Here is a 19,819-nt window from a genome sequence, read left to right on the forward strand (position 1 = left end):
TGTGTGTGTGTCTGTGTGTGTGTGTTTGGGGAAGTGCAGTAAAGCAATGGTCTCCCCTATATGTTCTTTTTCGGTTTCGAAATCCTGTTTCCAGTATTGTCATTTTCTTCACAACCACTAGGAGTTTAGGGTCCTAAAAATGGGGACCCTAAGCACTGATTGTGTCTGTCTGTCTGTCACACTCTACATGGCAAACAGAATGACTGACTTGATGTTACACCAATCTTCACTGAATTGTAATGATAAACTCCCAGGATCCTAGAGACAGGTTTCAGATTGCAACTGTCTATAATCCAATACATTTCAATCATGTCACCAAATTGTTTTTACCCTTTCGGGTACTGTTACGCGATTAGCAGGGCATTCTGCATGTGCATGCACTGTTTGTTTGTTTTTTGTTTTTTTTTTAATGCAGAAGCTCCTACCTGTCGATCTGATAAGGTGCAGAAGCCTTCTGTGAGTCCATCACCAGCCAGGTCAAGCCAGTTATCCACAGGGTCACCTCCTCCTCATTAAAGGCTGGTGGAACAAGACACATATATACTGAGAGGGAGCAGCTCACAGACAGGTCTCAATAAAAAAAAGTGTGTTATCATGAAGAATAAATTGTATCTCAGCTCTAACCACTAGACCACACTGCCTTCCTCCCAGTCTCTCAGCTCTAACCATTAGGCCACACTCCCTCCCTCCCAGTCCCTCATCTCTAACCATTAGACCACACTCCCTCCCTCCCAGTCCCTCAGCTCTAACCACTAGACCACACTGCCTTCCTCCCAGTCCCTCAGCTCTAACCATTAGGCCACACTCCCTCCCTCCCAGTCCCTCATCTCTAACCATTAGACCACACTCCCTCCCTCCCAGTCCCTCAGCTCTAACCACTAGACCACACTCCCTCCCTCCCAGTCCCTCAGCTCTAACCACTAGACCACACTCCCTCCCTCCCAGTCCCTCAGCTCTAACCATTAGACCACACTCCCTCCCTCCCAGTCCCTCAGCTCTAACCACTAGACCACACTGCCTTCCTCCCAGTCCCTCAGCTCTAACCATTAGGCCACACTCCCTCCCTCCCAGTCCCTCATCTCTAACCATTAGACCACACTCCCTCCCTCCCAGTCCCTCAGCTCTAACCACTAGACCACACTCCCTCCCTCCCAGTCCCTCAGCTCTAACCACTAGACCACACTCCCTCCCTCCCAGTCCCTCAGCTCTAACCACTAGACCACACTCCCTCCCTCCCAGTCCCTCAGCTCTAACCATTAGACCACACTCCCTCCCTCCCTGTCCCTCAGCTCTAACCATTCGACCAGTCTCCCTCCCTCCCAGTCCCTCAGCTCTAACCACTAGACCACACTGCCTCTCACCCACACGGTCTCTCAGATCTATACACTTTTTCTTAACAATTCTTCTCAGTTATTATATACACCCAGCGCAAGATGGAAGCAATTCCATTAACTCAGAGTCCCAAGCACTGAGCTGCCTAATGCTTGAGGTGGCTCCCAAACTGAGATCAGATCACAAAACTCTCAAGAATTAGATCACTGCCTGTACAAACAAACACTCCCAACCCCCTCACACTGTGAAATGAAAGCTAAAACTCACTGGCCTGGCTGCAATGCTCACAACACAACAAGCTTGTAAAGCACAAGTATTATCCTGAGTGCTTTCACAGCTGCAGTCTATCCAACTAGAAACTGAACTAAGGATGCACCCCCTTAAAAGGCATAAAGCATGGTAAAAAAAAAAGTCAAATGGCATTCTAAGGGGGAAAGAGGGAGAGGGGAGAGGGGGGAGACAGGAGCAGGGAGAAGGAGGGAGAGGGGAGAGAGGTGTGAGAAGGGCAGGAGGGTGGAGAAGAGAGAGAGGGGGAAGGGAGAAGGTAAGGACAGAGGGAAGAGGTCAGCTCATTGAATTGAAAGGAGAGGCAGGGGCTGGATGTAAACCGTTAACCTCACTGTTCAAAGACGAACGTCTTACCATTCCACTAAACAGCAAGCTTTGTAGTCGAGAGGTAAGTGAGGGTCTTTGGCTGATGTCAGTATTATTAACTCAGTCATCAGCCGATGAGGAGATTCATTACAAGTTGACAGAGGGAGAGGGGATAGAGGAGCAGGGAGAGAGAGGGGGAGAGAAGAGCGGAGAGTGAGGGGAGAGAGTGGAGATAAAAGGGAAAGATGAGTGGGGAGAGAGGAGCAGGGACAGAGGAGCGGGAGAGAGATGGGAGAAAAAAGGGGAAGGCAGAGTAGGGAAAGAGGTATGAGGGAAGCAGAGTGAAGGTAGGGTAGAAAGTGGGGTAATGAGAGCAGGGAGAAAGAGGGAAGAATATGGACAGGGTAGAGTGGGGAATAGAGAGTAGGGGTAGAGGAGACAGAAGAGAAGACAAAATATAGCACCTTAGTTAAACATTTCTAAAGAGAATGCAAGTGCAAGTGAAATGGTGATCTTGTGCAAATAGTAGCTGTGAAAAGGGATCTTTAAACAAGGGATCTTGGTGTATCCAGGTCTCAATCCAACACGTCTAACAGCGAGACTCTGCAGTGGATCTGTGTCTATCCCAGATCCCAGGTCAGGCTTGCTGCCCTGGCTGCTCATCTTTAGAAGGACTAAAAGCATTTCTTAATAATTCTGAGAAACAGAAACGCAGCTCACCAGCCACGCTGAGAGTCTTGAGCCGGAACTCCATGCCGTACAGGATGATGAAGCACTGAGAGGAGTCCAGCTTCCTCACCTCCTCCGGGTACCGATCGAAATCACGAGAGGACTTCCCCAGCCGGATCTCCTTGATCTCCCGGATATCGACTGTACAGACGGGAGAGAGAAGGGGAGAGGGGAGGGACAGGGGAGAGGGAGAGTGGAGGAACGAGAGGGGAGGGGGACAAAGGAGAAGAAAGTTTCAGTTAAAAGTGAAAAAATATAAATACTAAACAGTAAGATTTTGTGATTTATCAAAGTTGTGCAGTTGAGATCTACTATACTGTAATGTACTATATTCAAAAAACTTTCCCCCGGGTGTAGCTACACTAAGGAAGTGTTCCAAAAGCTACAAAACCCGCTGTTACAAAGCTAGCAGTAAATGTGTTACATGATGTCCATCACTGTTCTTAATACGTTAAATAAAACTAGAAATGCAAGTTTCTATTCTTGCTCACTTCTATAGGGGTTTGCATTCACTGTGCTCTACCTCTATGTCAGTCTGTGCTCGTAAAAGACCTGGGCTGAGAGTCTCCACAGAGCTGCTCTGACAATCAGTCCTTATCTCTTCGCTTGTGTCGTTATTCTTTCTTTGGCACAGCCTTGGGGTTATGGAATGCTCTTCCAGATTGCATTGTGTCATTGTCAAGCCTCTCCAGGGTTAAAACTGCCCTTTAGCATCATCTGTGTTTGAGATTAACTTGTTTTAGTTGGAATGAAACCGTTACTAAAACATTTTTGATATATTCATATGTATTTGCATGTATATGCATAGGTGCATGTATGTATGTATGTATATATATATACAGACGTGCTCAAATTTGTTGGTACCCTTACAGCTCATTGAAATAATGCTTCATTCCTCATGAAAAGTGATGAAATTAAAAGCTATTTTATCATGTATACTTGCATGCCTTTGGTATGTCATAGAATAAAGCAAAGAAGCTGTGAAAAGAGATGAATTATTGCTTATTCTACAAAGATATTCTAAAATGTCCTGGACACATTTGTTGGTACCCCTTAGAAAAGATAATAAATAATTGGATTATAGTGATATTTCAAACTAATTAGTTTCTTTAATTAGTATCACACATGTCTCCAATCTTGTAATCAGTCATTCAGCCTATTTAAATGGAGAAAAGTAGTCACTGTGCTGTTTGGTATCATTGTGTGCACCACACTGAACATGGACCACAGAAAGCAAAGGAGAGAGTTGTCTGAGGAGATCAGAAAGAAAATAATAGACAAGCATGGTAAAGGTAAAGGCTACAAGACCATCTCCAAGCAGCTTGATGTTCCTGTGACAACAGTTGCAAATATTATTAAGAAGTTTAAGGTCCATGGAACTGTAGCCAACCTTCCTGGGCGCGGCCGCAAGAGGAAAATCGACCCCAGAGTGAACAGAAGGATAGTGTGAATGGTAGAAAAAGAACCAAGGATAACTGCCAAAGAGATACAAGCTGAACTCCAAGGTGAAGGTACGTCAGTTTCTGATCGCACCATCCGTCGCTTTTTGAGCGAAAGTGGGCTCCATGGAAGAAGACCCAGGAGGACTCCACTTTTGAAAGAAAAACATAAAAAAGCCAGACTGGAATTTGCTAAAATGCATATTGACCCAAAATACACAGCTAAAAGCACCCAAGAATGGATAAGAACAAAACATTGGACTATTCTGAAGTGGCCTTCTATGAGTCCTGATCTGAATCCTATCGAACATCTATGGAAAGAGCTGAAACTTGCAGTCTGGAGAAGGCACCCATCAAACCTGAGACAGCTGGAGCAGTTTGCTCAGGAAGAGTGGGCCAAACTACCTGTTAACAGGTGCAGAAGTCTCATTGAGAGCTACAGAAAACGTTTGATTGCAGTGACTGCCTCTAAATGTTGTGCAACAAAATATTAGGTTAGCGGTCCCATCATTTTTGTCCATGCCATTTTCATTTGTTTTCTTATTTACAATATTATGTTGAATAAAAAATCTAAAGCAAAGTCTGATTTCTATTAAATATGGAATAAACAATGGTGGATGCCAATTACTTTTGTCAGTTTCAAGTTATTTCAGAGAAAATTGTGCATTCTTCGTTTTTTGTGGAGGGGTACTGTGGCAATGTGCCCCGTCCCTGTGTGCATTTGTGTGTTGCGTGCGTGTGTAAATGTTGGTGTATAGTCATTGGTACACGGGATATAAACGGGTCTGTGTTTCACGTGTATTTAAAAAGTGTAGATTTGTATTTAGGCACGAGGAGGGCACAAATCACTTCACGTGCTGATTAAATGTAATATGTGAGCACGGGGTTGCACAGAATTAATTCACGTGCTGGGATTCAAGTGAATAATTAATCAGTAATTGAATCCCAGCACAACAGTATATATAGATGCACATTTTCATTCAGTCGGGGTTGGGTGTTCGGTGAGTGGAGAACGGGATTGGAGACAGAGGTAATTGTAAATTGTAAACGTAAATAGTTAGAGTATCTGCTCACCGTGTTTGTTTGTCTGTGTAGTCCGTTTTGTTTGTCTATTTATTTTGGCCTCAAGTGCCGTGTGCTGTGTTTTGTTGTTTCAAACCTTTTATTTTCTGTGCTGTTTTATTAAATGCTGAGCGAAACCATTCGCTCAGCTCCACCAAACTCCAAATCTCTGTCTGTTTATTTCCTGCTGCTGGTCTGACGCCACCCACTCCGGCCGTCTTTGTGACAGGTACCAACAAATTTGAGCACGTCTGTATATATATAAACAATACTAAGTGATTCTAGCTAATAAAAAAATTACACAACTATCCCATTCCATGCCTATCCATTCACTAGAGGTATCAAATGTGTTGTATTACAAACAATTCTACAATTCAGCAGCCTTTTAAAACACAATATCTGGTACTACATTGTGTTGAAGTAATCTGTTTGCAGCACTTGCCTTGAGCAAGTGTTGCACTTCAATTGTTACTTCACCTGGACAGTGACACTGTTCTCATGCTTGTGGCATCGTGCGTTTCTTTTTAGAAGCTGCACATTTCAGACCTATAGTACAGTATAGTGAATGGAAGTGCACATCAAGTAAGATTTACAGAACCTAATACAGGGTGCTGCACTACAGTTAAAGAAATCTCAGCTTGTCAGCCATGATTTCAGTTAGTGTGAAATTGTACTTGGTTGGTTACAACCACTTTGAACTGTCTGATGGGAGTGTTCTCTGAGTGGTAAAGCCTGCTTAACTCACCAGGCAGAAGTGAATTTCCATGAATTAAATGCCACTGTTTTAACTGTAATACCTGTGTAGTTTTAGTGCAAAGCTGCTTCTCAAGTTTGTGTAGCGCCTGAAGGGTTTCTATTGGACCCCAGCCAGTCCCTCCCTCCATAGAAACTGACAAGCATATGCATGGAGGCTGAATATCTGTGTAAAGAGACCATTAAGGAACATTTCGATGGCATTCACTGTATGAGCGTACTGCACACAGTACATAAATTGTCCTAGTTGTGCCTAACAATCCACAGTAATTTACTCTGTGGTATTGCTTTGCTCGTGTCAAGGAAGTTAAATGTCAAAAGCACTGGAGATACTGCACTGTAGCCGAGTCGCTTCATGTTTACCTTGCCGTGCTTGCTTGGTGATAACAATGCTAGAATACATACTAAACAAAGTGCTTGGGTGCTGCTTTAAACTGCTGCTCTGTGCAGTTAGAGCCCTGATCCATCTACCAGCACCCCAACAAGGTGTGAGTGTTTGTGGGGTGCGTGCGTGTGCTGTGCTGGGGAGAACTGTGCTATTTTTTTTGCAGTACCTGTGTGACAGAGATCGAATGATTCTTGGTGTTAGATCTCCTTCCCGACCTGTGAGGGAGCAGAGTAAAGGGAACAGAGTACCGTGGACTGGATGGCCCACCAGAGTTAGGCAGAACTCAGCCATCTAGAAAGGGGACGGAGCTACGGTACACTAAATCATTGACTCAGAAGGTTAACGGTGTGGCATGCACAGATTGGAGGAGCGGGTGCGCTCGTTAACCAAGGGGTCATGGTTGAGGTGAGGTGATCTGTTCCTTGTGATGGTTATGCGAAGAACCGAAAGGACCGATACTGTGATTATTACCGTGAGTATTTTTTTTGTCTGTCTGTCTAAAACATACTTTGTTTGTTTATTAAGACTAGACAGCTAACACAATCTGGAGCTGTCGCCCATGGCCAGCATTAAACTGGACAACCCTGCACATAGTATCACGAATAAATTATACTTCAAAGCGAGCACTACAGCACGCACTTTAGACTGGTGACAGTGTTTGTATCTTGTGTCTGTTTGTACTGGACTATTGTTTATTATTGTTTACGGGACTACAACCCATAATTATTCCATGCGCAATACACATCGCTGTGTATTGCCAGTCCTCCTATTATTTACTGTTGGGTCATCAGACCATTTGGATTACAAATAAAACAGAAACCATTTCACCCGTACTTTGTTGTCTGTCTTTTCTTGTTGGATTACGGCACCTGCTCTGCTAATTAACACTTTGCCACAACCTGGGGAATAGTTTTTATATTAAGAAGACTAGTCATTGCAGCTAACAAAATAAATTCCATACGTCTCAAAAATGGATTTTTGAAATAAACACACATTATAACAAACATGTATTTCAATTGAAAACATGCTGTCTGGACCTACACTAGATTAAAGAAAGCTCCCAGTTTCTATGCCTTATTCTCAGGCTATCTGTACCCATTCAGACTGAAGAGGATCTAACACACAAACAGGTCAGATCAGTCAGCAAAACACAGAACATGTTACAATAAAAATAAAAAAAACACCTGGTAAATGAGTAAGGAGAGAAAGAGTCACCAGCAGTTCAGAGATATTATGAGGGACACAAACCGCACCTGTAGCATGACAATGACAAGAAGTCTCCAAAGTATTTAAAAGAATTGACAGTGAGGGATTCAAAGTCTAGTTATGAAGTTTGCAGGAAGCTGATTCCAGGCCCAAGGTAGTTAGTACAGGGATGATATTGTACCAAACTGTTCGAACCTTTGGGATGGTAAAGTTAGAAAGATTTTTTTAGAACGGACGCTGTAACTGTAACTGATAACAGGCTTTATTAAAAGTGAGCTCAAGTAAGATAGAGCAAGACACTTTGTAATGTTGAACGGTTTTATAATATATTCAGTTTTAGACTCAAACACTTAATCACTTAAAGCCTGGGTCGAATGGAGAACCCGGCCTCCAGAGGTGAAAGGTTTGAGAAGCCTGGTGAAGTAGTAGACACTTCCCCCCCAAGAGGCGCATTATTGAGCAGTTTCTGTTCTGTTACAAAATAAATTCCCCCAAAACGAATTCCAGATGTGTATGTTTATAAAGTAACCCCTTGTGTGAAACTGAGTTGTGAGGAGGTAGAAAAATAAGAACTGGATTATATATTTTTTTCTGCAGATGGTGTGATACAGATTAATATAAAATGCATTACTTATTTTTATGTTTTTTCAGGAAGAATTTACATTCTATTACTCAGCCCACTGTGTATTACTTAACACAAACTCTACTGATATTCACAAAATACCAACTATTTAAATATATAAATTTGGTCTCAGATGAGGATGTTTTAATAGATTTCAAAAAGACTAGAAAACCCCTGGTCTGAAGAATGCACTTCTCTACGCCCAGCTCATCTGTCACAAGGGACAAGCGTCGTACCGCCTTGTAAAAAGAAATAGATTACCGTACAGTACCTTCAAATGAGGTCGGGGAGCTACTGTATATTCTTGCTGATATCTTACTTATAGAAAATACCAACTTTTGCGGCATAAACAAGCACGCCACGGCCAGTTTGTGGAGGAAGGAAAGCAAACAGAAAAATGTTTTGATACAATATTACATGTAAAAAATAAAAATGTTTCTTTCCTCAGAATTGAACTTTCATGGTCCGTGAGTTTGACAGGGTCTATATCATATCAGATTGCATACATGAAGTAAAATGGAAATGTGAAATACATCTCTATCAGGCCAGAGAAAAGGTTTTTACTGGGCACCGCCAGCAATGGAACTTTATTGAGAGAATCATTTTGGGGCAGGAGTTTCCATAACACTGAAAGCACAATAGAAACTGAAATGCTGAGCTAGCTTCTGAGGAGTTAGCAGTCAGAGGTGTGCCTTTCGCTGGCTTGCTTGCTAATAAGCCTCTCATGGTGGAAACGTTAAACTTTAACATGTCTTTCACCAGCCCCAAGCCCATCTCCCCTCTCCTATCTGTGAGCTATTAGACATGCCAGCCAGGAGAGAGAGAGGAAAACCACAAGTGCACATGAAAGCAACGCAGGTACAGTAATGAGAAACAGAGGCTGGCAGGGAGGGGAGCAGACACACGTGTGAGGGGACTGAGAGCCACACATCCTCACAGGGTTTTAAATTATAAATAACAAATAACAAATACGTGGCGCTTTTATCTGCGCCACAAACAATAATATAAATAATAATAAATAAATACATAGGTGCGGAACACTCCGCCACATAGGACCAGTGGTGTAGTGCTATATTTAGATGTCGCTATTATCTACCCCCCCCCACCCACCCCGTCTCTCAACCCTACCACGCCGCCTGCAGTCCCTGTTTCCCCATACACTCAACAGAACCGCAGTTTATCACTAGTAGTTACAGTACATTTATATTAAAGATAAATAAATACACAAATACTGTACATATTTTCAGAACTGGTTTCATACACTAATACACACATGATTAAAAAAGCGTAATAATTATTATTATTATTATTATTATTATTATTCCTATGCGTAACACTACCCCTCTCCCCCTTCTCATATATATATATATAGAGAGAGAGAGAGAGAGAGAGAGAGAGAATAGTTTGATCCAGAATCAGCTCATCTCACTGTCCTATTGCAGGTGCTTAAGAGTGAATGAGACTGAGGTTTTGAAACAGAAGTTCATCCGTTTGCAAAAAAAAAATGTGTAAGGCCACAGGTACCCTTTATTTGCTTGTTGCGATTGAGTTTTATCTTTTAAATAAATCTTTAGCTTATTTTATCTACATTATTTCTTATAGATGGGTCTAAAAATAAGAACTGTTCCAATTATTAATTGTAAAACATTGACAGCTCAGCACAGCGTTGATACAGATTCCCTTCACCTCTCTTACTCATTCTAGACCAGACATGCTGTATTCAATTTTGTTCATTATTTATCTCTCAAGGGTTTCTTACGGTTATTGTATTCTTTACTTATTTGTATGGGTTATATACACATGTATATCTATCGCCATATATTAATAGGAGCAAAACAGTTCAATATTCTAGAGAGCGGTGCTCTCCCTGCCCAAGAGAAGTGAGGGCGCTCCCCCGCGACCCCCCAGCACTACACCCCTGTACAGGACCAATATAATGGAATAGCAGTCTTTAAAAAACCCCAAGCAATCTTGGCTGAACTTTGGATGACTGTAGTTCCACTGATAATAACAACTTTGAAAAACATTTTGTAAGAATTTCAGTTCATTTTGGGACATTACTAGAGGCCTACTGACCTTCGGTATAAAACTGTTTTGCAATACTTTAGTATGCTTGCATGGGATTAACCTTACTGGCCAGTGCTTCACCATGGAATTCCTCTTTGCTATGCTGTAATCGTGGAATACCACAGGGGATTTTTAGAACAGTTGAAAGCATGGCACGTCTTTTCTTTTTTTTCTTGTTCACAGTGTTCATATTTACAGCTTCCAGATCTGGCTATAATGTGCTGGTTATGGTTTACAACAAAGTCACATGACTCAGGCACTCAGCCAATGAGAACGCTGCCAATAGGGCGCCACCCACGGCTGCTCAGGCTCTGCTAGAGCACATCAAGCTGTGAGCAATGCCTCAAAGCTTTTTATTGAAGTGCAGGTGCCCCAGCACAGGATTACAGGAACACATGAGGCACTCAGCATTCAGGGTTACTCCTGCCAAGTAAGAATAATGAGTGGAGCCGCTACAGTGACTCTCTATACCAACCCAACTTAATGGGGAAGTCTCTCAACATATTCTGACTGTTTGAAAATGCATTTACAAAAGAGAGGAGGCCATTCGGCCCATCAATGCTCATCTGGTTCCTAGCAGCTGACTGATTTCTTAATCAAAGTTCACCTATGCTTTCACTGTGCTTTATTGCACTTTGCTGAGCTTTTACTATGGGGAACTTTTATAAGGGTTAATGCATCGTATGCACGGTATCTCTTATTATAACAGAAATCTTTTTGCACAGTTTGAGCAGACAGAACCCAAACTGCATGACGGCATCTCTCATTTCATTAGAGAAAGCCTACACACCAGAGATGAACTTCAAGTATGAAGCTCTCCTCAAAGACACAGCTCCACTAACGCCAGCCCTAAAGAGAAGGACAGCCGACAACACTCCCCAAAACAGCTGCGCTCGTGTCCGTCCCTGGGCGAAGGCAGTGTTCTCTTTACTCTTTACTCAGGCCACAGGGATCTACTGAGGAACGTGCAGGATCAGTTATAGTTCAACCTGAAGAAAACGTTTACAGCTCCATATCATGGTGGAAGCATAGTAAAGTGTAGTAAAGCATAGTGAAAGCATGGTATAGCAGAGGTAAGCATTCTAAAGCCCAGAGAGGTATAGTAAAGCAAATAAAAAAGCACGGCAAACTGTGGTAAACTATGGTAGATGTATAGTATAGCCATGGGAAAAGCTTGTGAAAACTTGTGTAAAAGATTACAGTGCACATTTACCATGGGAAACTTCAAATGTCTTCAGTGTAAATTCACTGACAAATGTTTAGACTACAAGTCTTTCTCAATGTCTTCAGTGTAAATTCACAGCCAAACATTTAGACTAAAAGTCTTTCTCAATGTCTTCTTTAACACCAGGGTAAACTTTTATAGAGGGCACGACTAGCCTTCCCACAGCTTTGATGTTGATACAGACGGATTGCCATTAAATCAGTCGTATAATCAGGGGGGCAATTCTTGTCTCACAGTAGATGGGTTCAGTAAAAAAGAATAATATTATAGCATTAATCCAATGACATCCAAGGTTTTACAGTGTTCTGTATTTCCACATGGATTGTTATGTCAAGGGAGATGATCTCAGCTGGTTCACTGGTCTGGATGGACTTGTGATCTACACTGTGCTCTTCATTGATGGTTCTTTCCCTTATAAAGTTTATCGCAGTAAATCTGCACGGTATTTGTGCAGTTTTTCCATGGTTATACTATGCACAGTTGTTTACTGTGGTTTGCCGTGTCTTTTTGAATATGCTTTACTATACCTGTCTGGGCTTCACCATGCTTTCATCCTGCTTTATTACACTATACCAGGGCTACTCAACCCTGGTCCTGGAGGGCTGCTGTCCCACCTGGTTTTTGTTCTAACTGAACACTAAAATTAATTAATTGGACCAATTAAACTTTTAATAAGCACTTAATTGTTCCAATTGAATAATTTAGGGTACAGTTGGAACAAAAACCAGGAGGGACAGCGGCCCTCCAGGACCAGGGTTTATTACCCCTGCACTATACTATACTTTTAAAAGGCTTTTTAATTTTGATAATTCTATGAAATATTATAAAAGTAATTCCATAAATGTTCCATGGCGTGCTCAGTAATTCCCTATACAGGTCTCACATGTGTAGTTTTGAAAGAAACCTACATTTTAGCAAACACATGCTTTCATTTTGAAACGTGATATCTGGTACCGCACTCGATTAAAGAAATCTCTGCTCGCGGGCCTTGCCTGCAGATAGTAATGACTGACAAGCTTTATAGCCAGTAAGATGCTTTGAACACAAAGACAGTGCTGAAGTGAAATGATCTAGAAAGTGCAAGTGTAGCGGACTTCCTGGGGGAACAAGGTAAGTCAACTGAGAACATTCTTTCACCTTGTAGCACCAGCTGTCATGTTTTATAATTCAAATACTCGTTTGCAATATCATGTTTCTGTTGAAACTGCGCAGTGAGGCCTACAGTGAGATTTGGGAGAGTATTTTGTTGGTGTAGCTACAACCCCTTTAAGAGAATTAAACAAATAAGAGAGTTCCCATAAGAGCAGACGGGTGTTTATTGTGAATTTACCATACATTTTACAAAATGATAAAAGTGGGATGTTTAATAATCGTATCAAAGAACTTAAATTAATGATTTTTTTTTGTATTCCATTAAACATTATCATCAATAAGACAATGTTGTACTAGTTAAAAAAAAAAAAGTATTATTATTATTATTTTTTAAAGATGCCATTGTCACTTAGGGGTTAATCTTGAACTAGAGAACTATAATTCATGAAGCCACACTCTGACAAAAAATTTCACAACATTCCAGTACGTCTTATTAACCATTTAAAAGTGTCCCTGCGTGCACACAGAATACCAGCGGACAAAAAAAGAAGAAGAGTGTCTTCTCGGCTCACATTCAGCATCGCTTCACACTAGTCCTCTTGCCCTGTCCATCTCAAGACCCGTACTCAAAAACGTTTGAATGAATCGAGCTCAAAGCGTCCACACTAAGGTAACGTTTCATGTTTTGTCAGGCTTATCACACCATGCACTGTCTGTTTACAACATTGCAAATATAGGGCCTGTGCCCATGGAACACTATAACACTGCTTAGCATGAAGATTATGGGTTTGTTTCTTAAAAACACAAGGTATCAGCGATGGAGAAGGCAGCAACAGTCTTGCCAAAGGCAAGCTTTGCCTAGGCTCCTGCACTGCTTAGACGTTCTTTCAAAGCCTGCTTCTTGCATACAAGTATATTTGATCATAAACGTGTGCATTTCGTTTTGAACTCTGAAGTTCTCCTTGAACGATTTCATCGCTCCAGATATCAATAAGTGTCTTGATTACAGCATCTGACCAGTTGCTCCACGATCCACCATTTTACAACATGAGCCTAAAAATGGTATTGCGGTATTGATAGTTGTTCTCAACTCCTTCAGGCGCCTGTTCTCAGTACTGTATGTGTAATGTCCACGCACCAAAACATATCAGAATGCATTTCGGGGAATTGGAGGAACAGCATCCACACTTCTGACAAACCGCATTACCTGATGCAATCTAATTTAGAACTAGACTCAAGACTACACCATGAGGTGGTCTTGAGTCCGGTTCTCGAGTACGGTATTAAACGCTGCTTAGTGTAGACGCTAACCGTATTTAGCACTTTCAAGCCAGTTTAAAGGTAACTAATACGGGTTAAAGGCATAGTGTGGACAGGACCAAAGTGATCACAAGAAGACACTCAGAACAAACAGGGTCAACTGCACACATTAGCAAACACCACAGTAGAATTGCTTGAGCCCAACGAGCACCATCAGTTGACCAGCAAACCGGCGTTATATTTAACACTGACCGAGGTTCGTTATTATTATTAGTAGTAGTAGTAGTAGTCGTAGTAGTAGTATTACAAAATAACTAATAGGGAAATAGTTTATTAAAGAATATGTTGTTGCTTTTTAAACTGTTAAACAATACCATGTGGCTCATGGCAGAAGTTAAGTACTCTTTTGAACCCTAATGCTACACAAGTGTTTTTGTTTGTTTTATGTGCCATCAAGCAAAACATAACCAATAATTTATTCTACAAAAGCTGTTGTTTATTGGGCAGCCAACGTACAACCGAGACTGAGGGAGTGTGAAAAAAAGGAAAGAAAAGTGGATTTATGGAATATATTTGGCTTTGTCCCATATGGAAGGCAAATTGACAGAAAAGTAAGCCAAGTACAACGATATAAATGATGTATATTAATATTATTGTTATTCAGTGATCACAACCTGTAAAAAAACATCTACTGGCAGCAGTTTTTGGGGGGTTTTTCAGAACAGAACAAATTCCACTGACAGTAAGATAACCCCCAAAAAGGCTGCTTCTGGAAGTTTAACATCATCAGGGCTGAAGACAGATAAATATTTACATTTTTGCTTCAGGTTACAGAAAGGGAAATTAGTTGTTATATTAAGAATTTGTTCTGAGCAGCTACTGGTGCCAGAACATCTGCTTAAAACTATTTTGGCGAAATACTTTTGACTTTGTTCCTCCCTATTATATGCCAAAATTCATGAAAGAGTATGTCAAGTTAAGAACATAAGAAAGTTTTCAAACGAGATGAGGCCATTCAGCCCATCTTGCTCATTTGGTTGTTAGTAGCTTATTGATCCCAGAATCTCATCAAGCAGCTTCTTGAAGGATCCCAGGGTGTCAGCTTCAACAACATTACTGGGGAGTTGGTTCCAGACCCTCACAATTCTCTGTGTAAAGAAGTTATTCTTATTTTCTGTTTTGAATACCCCTTTTTCTAATCTCTAATCTCCACTTGTTTCTTTTTTCAGGTCGAAAAAAGTCCCTTGGGTCGACATTGGCAACACCTATTAGAATTTTGAATGCTTGAATCAGATCGCCACGTAGTCTTCTTTGTTCAAGACTGAATAGATTCAATTCTTTTAGCCTGTCTGCAGATGACATGCCTTTTAACCCCGGAATAATTCTGGTCACTCTTCTTTGCACTCTTTTTAGAGCAGCAATATCCTTTTTGTAGCGAGGTGATCAGAACTGAACACAATATTCTAGATGAGGTCTTACTAATGCATTGTAAAGTTTTAACATTACTTCCCTTGATTTAAATTCAGCACTTTTCACTATATATCCGAGCATCTTGTTGGCCTTTTTTATAGCTTCCCCACATTGTCTAGATGAAGACATTTCCGAGTCAACATAAACTCCAAGGTCTTTTTCATAGATTCCTTCTTCAATTTCAGTATCTCCCATATGATATTTATAATGCACATTTGTATTGCCTGCATGCAGTACCTTATACTTTTCTCTATTAAATGTAATTTGTCATGTGTCTGCCCAGTTCTGAATACTGTCTAGATCATTTTGGATGACCTTTGCTGCGTGCAGTACCTTACACTTTTTCGTTACAATAATACCAATGTACATTATTATTATTATTATTATTATTATTATTATTATTATTATTATTATTATTATTATTATTACAGTACTTACTTTCTCCTTCTATTTTGTCGCGGTTGCGGCTCCATATGATCTGCCTGGTTTCTTGTTTAACCTGGAAAGTTCTTTTCTCGGGTCTCTGGGACTTTTTCTGGTAGAACAGAGTCATGACTGTGCCCATATCCAAGCTCCGCAGCACCCGCGCGCCGGACTCGCCCCAGTCCAGCATCCGGAGAGTGCTGCTCGGTACTGTGCCGTTAGCGGTGTCCTCCAAACACCCATTCGAATTGGTGCCTACTCTGACAAGGGACATCTTCAGAGCATGACAAAAGTACACCTCACAGTACACGAATCACTAATACTGTACTGATAAAATATATATATAAATAATAACGAATGACAATACTACGCGGTTTAAAAAAATATGGCCGAGAAATATTGGAAGGGGTCCTTATAATACTGAAATGGAATTTTAAAATGAAAAACGAATATAATCAAAATAAAAACGGATAAATAATAATTAAAATAATACTTCGCATTTTAAAGTATGGTATGTTAAAAATCACAACTATATTGGAAGGGGATTCTTATAATATTAAAATAAAAATGGATAAATAATTCGACTATACATTACAATACATATAACAAAATTACGATATAAATAATACTTAATGTAAAAAATACTGTACAAAAACTGAATTAAACCATTTGCGTAAAGCGTAAAAAAGACAAAATGTTGCTGTGTTTTTGTTCCTTCTTAAAACATTAAAATCAATGTTATTATAATCCACAATGCGAAGTTACAAAGTTTCCACCGTGGAGGATGAAGAAGAAATAAAAGCGGTGCGATGTGTTGCTTTTCCAGCTTCCCTCTGGGATAGAGGAATTTCTAAGTGGCGATTCTTAATTTGTTTTCCTCTTGCTCAGAAACCACCATCGCCTAACTCAGTGTATTTCACTGAAATACAATCGCGAATTCGAAACGCAACAATACAATCTACATGTGAGCAAAAAGAGAAGATGAAACGGGAGAGTGGAGAAGCTTTAGCGTCTGTAATCAACGCGGCGTCAGGTAGCGCGTTGGCACGGTATAACCAATCCTTCCCTCTGTTAAAACCATGCCCTTTATCCACCGACTACTCCGGGTCCTCCTTCCTTTCCGCCCCCGATTCCTCTGGCAGTGGCGATCCGGAGGGCTCAGTCTAGGATCCCGGCGTAGGCATGTTGGTATCGGTTCTACACTCGCTCAGTTTCAGTCCAGTAAAATCGACGGCGTCTGAGAGAGGAAACGGACACACACAGGGGCCGGAAAGAGATAAGAAAGGATTTTGTTATATATATATATATATATATATATATATATATATATATATATATATATATATATATATATATATATATATATATATATATATATTACTGCATCTTGGAAATACAGAATGAGGGCGAGAGAGGGTGGTTCTCAAATTACTGAGAAACAGCGAAATCATCAGGTTGAAAATGGAATTGTTTTCTCAGCAGGCAACTGAATTTCTCTTAAAAACACAAAAATAGGCAGTACTGTAGCACGTGTAGTATAAATACTTGGGTGTAGGCGTGTTGTCCCTGACATGACTGATTAAAGTATTTTGCATCTCGGCTCTTTCTGCAACAGATCGCTACAATATAAAAGCTGCATTTCCCCGTTGCAAGTCAGTTTCAGTCACAACGGGCAAGACAGCAGATCAGATAAATGCTTGGATGAACGGTAATTACATCCATGACTGTACAAATTAATGTTTCATTAGGAGTAGCGTCTAAAATGATGACTGGACCATTCTGCAGCAAATATTGTATAAAACGCAGTGGTGCTACTGTGCTCAGTACTGGTCACCACAGTATCAAAGGGACACTGTGGCCCTGACGGATAGTCCACGAAGGTAGGCTGAAGGAATCAAATCTATTTAGAACAAAGAATTATAGGGGGACTACAAACCAGGACCAGAGGACACACAGTTGAGAATTAAATTGAGATAGGACAGAGGATAGGAGACCGATTTCTTTAAAAAAAAAAAAAAATTAAATCATGTGATGAAAAACAGAAACAAAGTAAGAACTGGATACGAAATACTGTACCACGAATGATACAGATGCACTTAATATTGTACAGCCTAGTTCTTCCTTTAAGGGGGGTGGGGTGGGGGTATGTCTCCATAATTTTGCAGATATTGGAGCAGATGAAACGGACCCACAGTTATTCAGACATTTCTGTAAAGATAGGTATATACTAAACAGTGCTGAACAATACAGACGAGACCGTTCTTCTGCTGCATAACGTGAGCGCTGATCGGCAAGCTTGTAAATGCTCTTCTACAATATTAAAGATTTCTGTATCACTTATTTTTAGTGGACTATATACCTCCATAGATATTAGCATTGCATTCATTCTGAGAGGAATAAAAAAACTTAGCACATGGACTATGTCAGAGAGTTGATACTGTTTGAAGAACGAGGATAACGCCGGAAGGGTTGTTTACCGTTGTAACGTCGGAATGCGGTAGGCATACCAAAACAGTGACCCGTGTAACATCAAGAAATGGTACGCTGTCATATTTTGGTATATGTAACAAATAAAGATCTGGTAACTGTTGTACTGCTGTCAAACTGTTATACCTCTTTCCATCTGCATACCAGTTTATCATAAACGTTTTGCTGTTGTTAAAAAGTATATTTATATTTTAAGTACTTTAATGGCACATACTGATTGCTGATGGATTTTTTCCTGCTGTCAAAAAGTGATGTTTGTATTTCAAGCACTTTTAAAGTTTCTGACAGGTGTTTCAGTACTACAGAAGTGGTACATTTATATTCCAACTAATTCTAATACATAACCTGCTTTCTGACTAGGCTTAAATTCTGATTTGCAAAGGTGTTGCTCTGCTGCATAATCTGTGTGTTGATATGCTCTTCACTTGCTCTGGGACAGAAAACCTTTTTTTCTTCATTATTTTGTACTGGTGGAAAGCAAGGCCATATTATGTAATCATGTACTCCGGTTATTATTTGTACAGTACTGTGCAAAAGTTTTAGGCAGGTGTGAAACAATGCTGTAAAGTAAGAATGCTTTCAAAAATAGACATGTTAATAGTTTATATTTATCAATTAACAAAATGCAAAGTGAGTGAACAGAAGAAAAATCTACATCAAATCAATATTTGGTGTGACCACCCTTTGCCTTCAAAACAGCATCAATTCTTCTAGGTACACTTGCACACAGTTTTTGAAGGAACTCGGTAGGTAGGTTGGCCCAAACATCTTGGAGAACTAACCACAGTTCTTCTGTGGATTTAGGCATCCTCAGTTGCTTTTCTCTCTTCATGTAATCCCAGACAAACTCGATGATGTTGAGATCAGGGCTCTGTGGGGGCCATACCATCACTTCCAGAACTCCTTGTTCTTCTTTACACTGAAGATAGTTCTTAATGACTTTAGCTGTATGTTTGGGGTCGTTGTCATGCTGTAGAATAAATTTGGGGCCAATCAGATGCCTCCCTGATGGTATTGCATGATGGATAAGTATCTGCCTGTACTTCTCAGCATTGAGGAGACCATTAATTCTGACCAAATCCCCAACTCCATTTGCAGAAATGCAGCCCCAAACTTGCAAGGAACCTCCACCATGCTTCACTGTTGCCTGCAGACACTCATTCGTGTACCGCTCTCCAGTCCTTCGGCGAACAAACTGCCTTCTGCTACAGCCAAATATTTCAAATTTTGACTCATCAGTCCAGAGCACCTGCTGCCATTTTTCTGCACCCCAGTTCCTGTGTTTTCGTGCATAGTTGAGTTGCTTGGTCTTGTTTCCATGTCGGAGGTATGGCTTTTTGGCCGCAAGTCTTCCATGAAGGCCACTTCTGACCAGACTTCTCCGGACAGTAGATGGGTGTACCAGGGTCCCAGTTTTCTGCCAATTCTGAGCTGATGGCACTGCTGGACATCTTCCAATTGCGAAGGGAAGTAAGCATGATGTGTCTTTCATCTGCTGCTGTAAGTTTCCTTGGCCAACCACTGCGTCTATGGTCCTCAACGTTGCCCGTTTCTTTGTGCTTCTTCAAAAGAGCTTGGACAGCACATCTGGAAACCCCTGTCTGCCTTGAAATTTCTGCCTGGGAGAGACCTTGCTGATGCAGTATAACTACCTTGTGTCTTGTTGCTGT

General features: G+C 40.9%; 1 protein-coding gene across 2 annotated transcripts in view; it reads right to left on the minus strand.

Annotated features, from left to right (window-relative positions):
* Positions 1-16,918, minus strand: part of LOC117399853 (1-phosphatidylinositol 4,5-bisphosphate phosphodiesterase gamma-1-like) — a 60,532-nt gene extending 43,614 nt beyond the window's left edge. For both annotated transcript variants that reach the window (XM_059023037.1, XM_059023036.1), the window contains exons 1-3: positions 15,678-16,918; positions 2,647-2,796; positions 426-519 (exon numbers count right to left, since the gene is read on the minus strand). In XM_059023037.1, coding sequence (XP_058879020.1) covers positions 426-519; positions 2,647-2,796; positions 15,678-15,936 — 503 coding nt within the window. In that variant the 5' untranslated portion in view covers positions 15,937-16,918. The remainder of the gene's footprint in view (positions 1-425; positions 520-2,646; positions 2,797-15,677) is intronic.
* Positions 16,919-19,819: the final 2,901 nt, after the last annotated feature.

Source organism: Acipenser ruthenus, chromosome 4 (genome assembly GCF_902713425.1).
Source record: "Acipenser ruthenus chromosome 4, fAciRut3.2 maternal haplotype, whole genome shotgun sequence".
NCBI lineage: Eukaryota > Metazoa > Chordata > Actinopteri > Acipenseriformes > Acipenseridae > Acipenser > Acipenser ruthenus.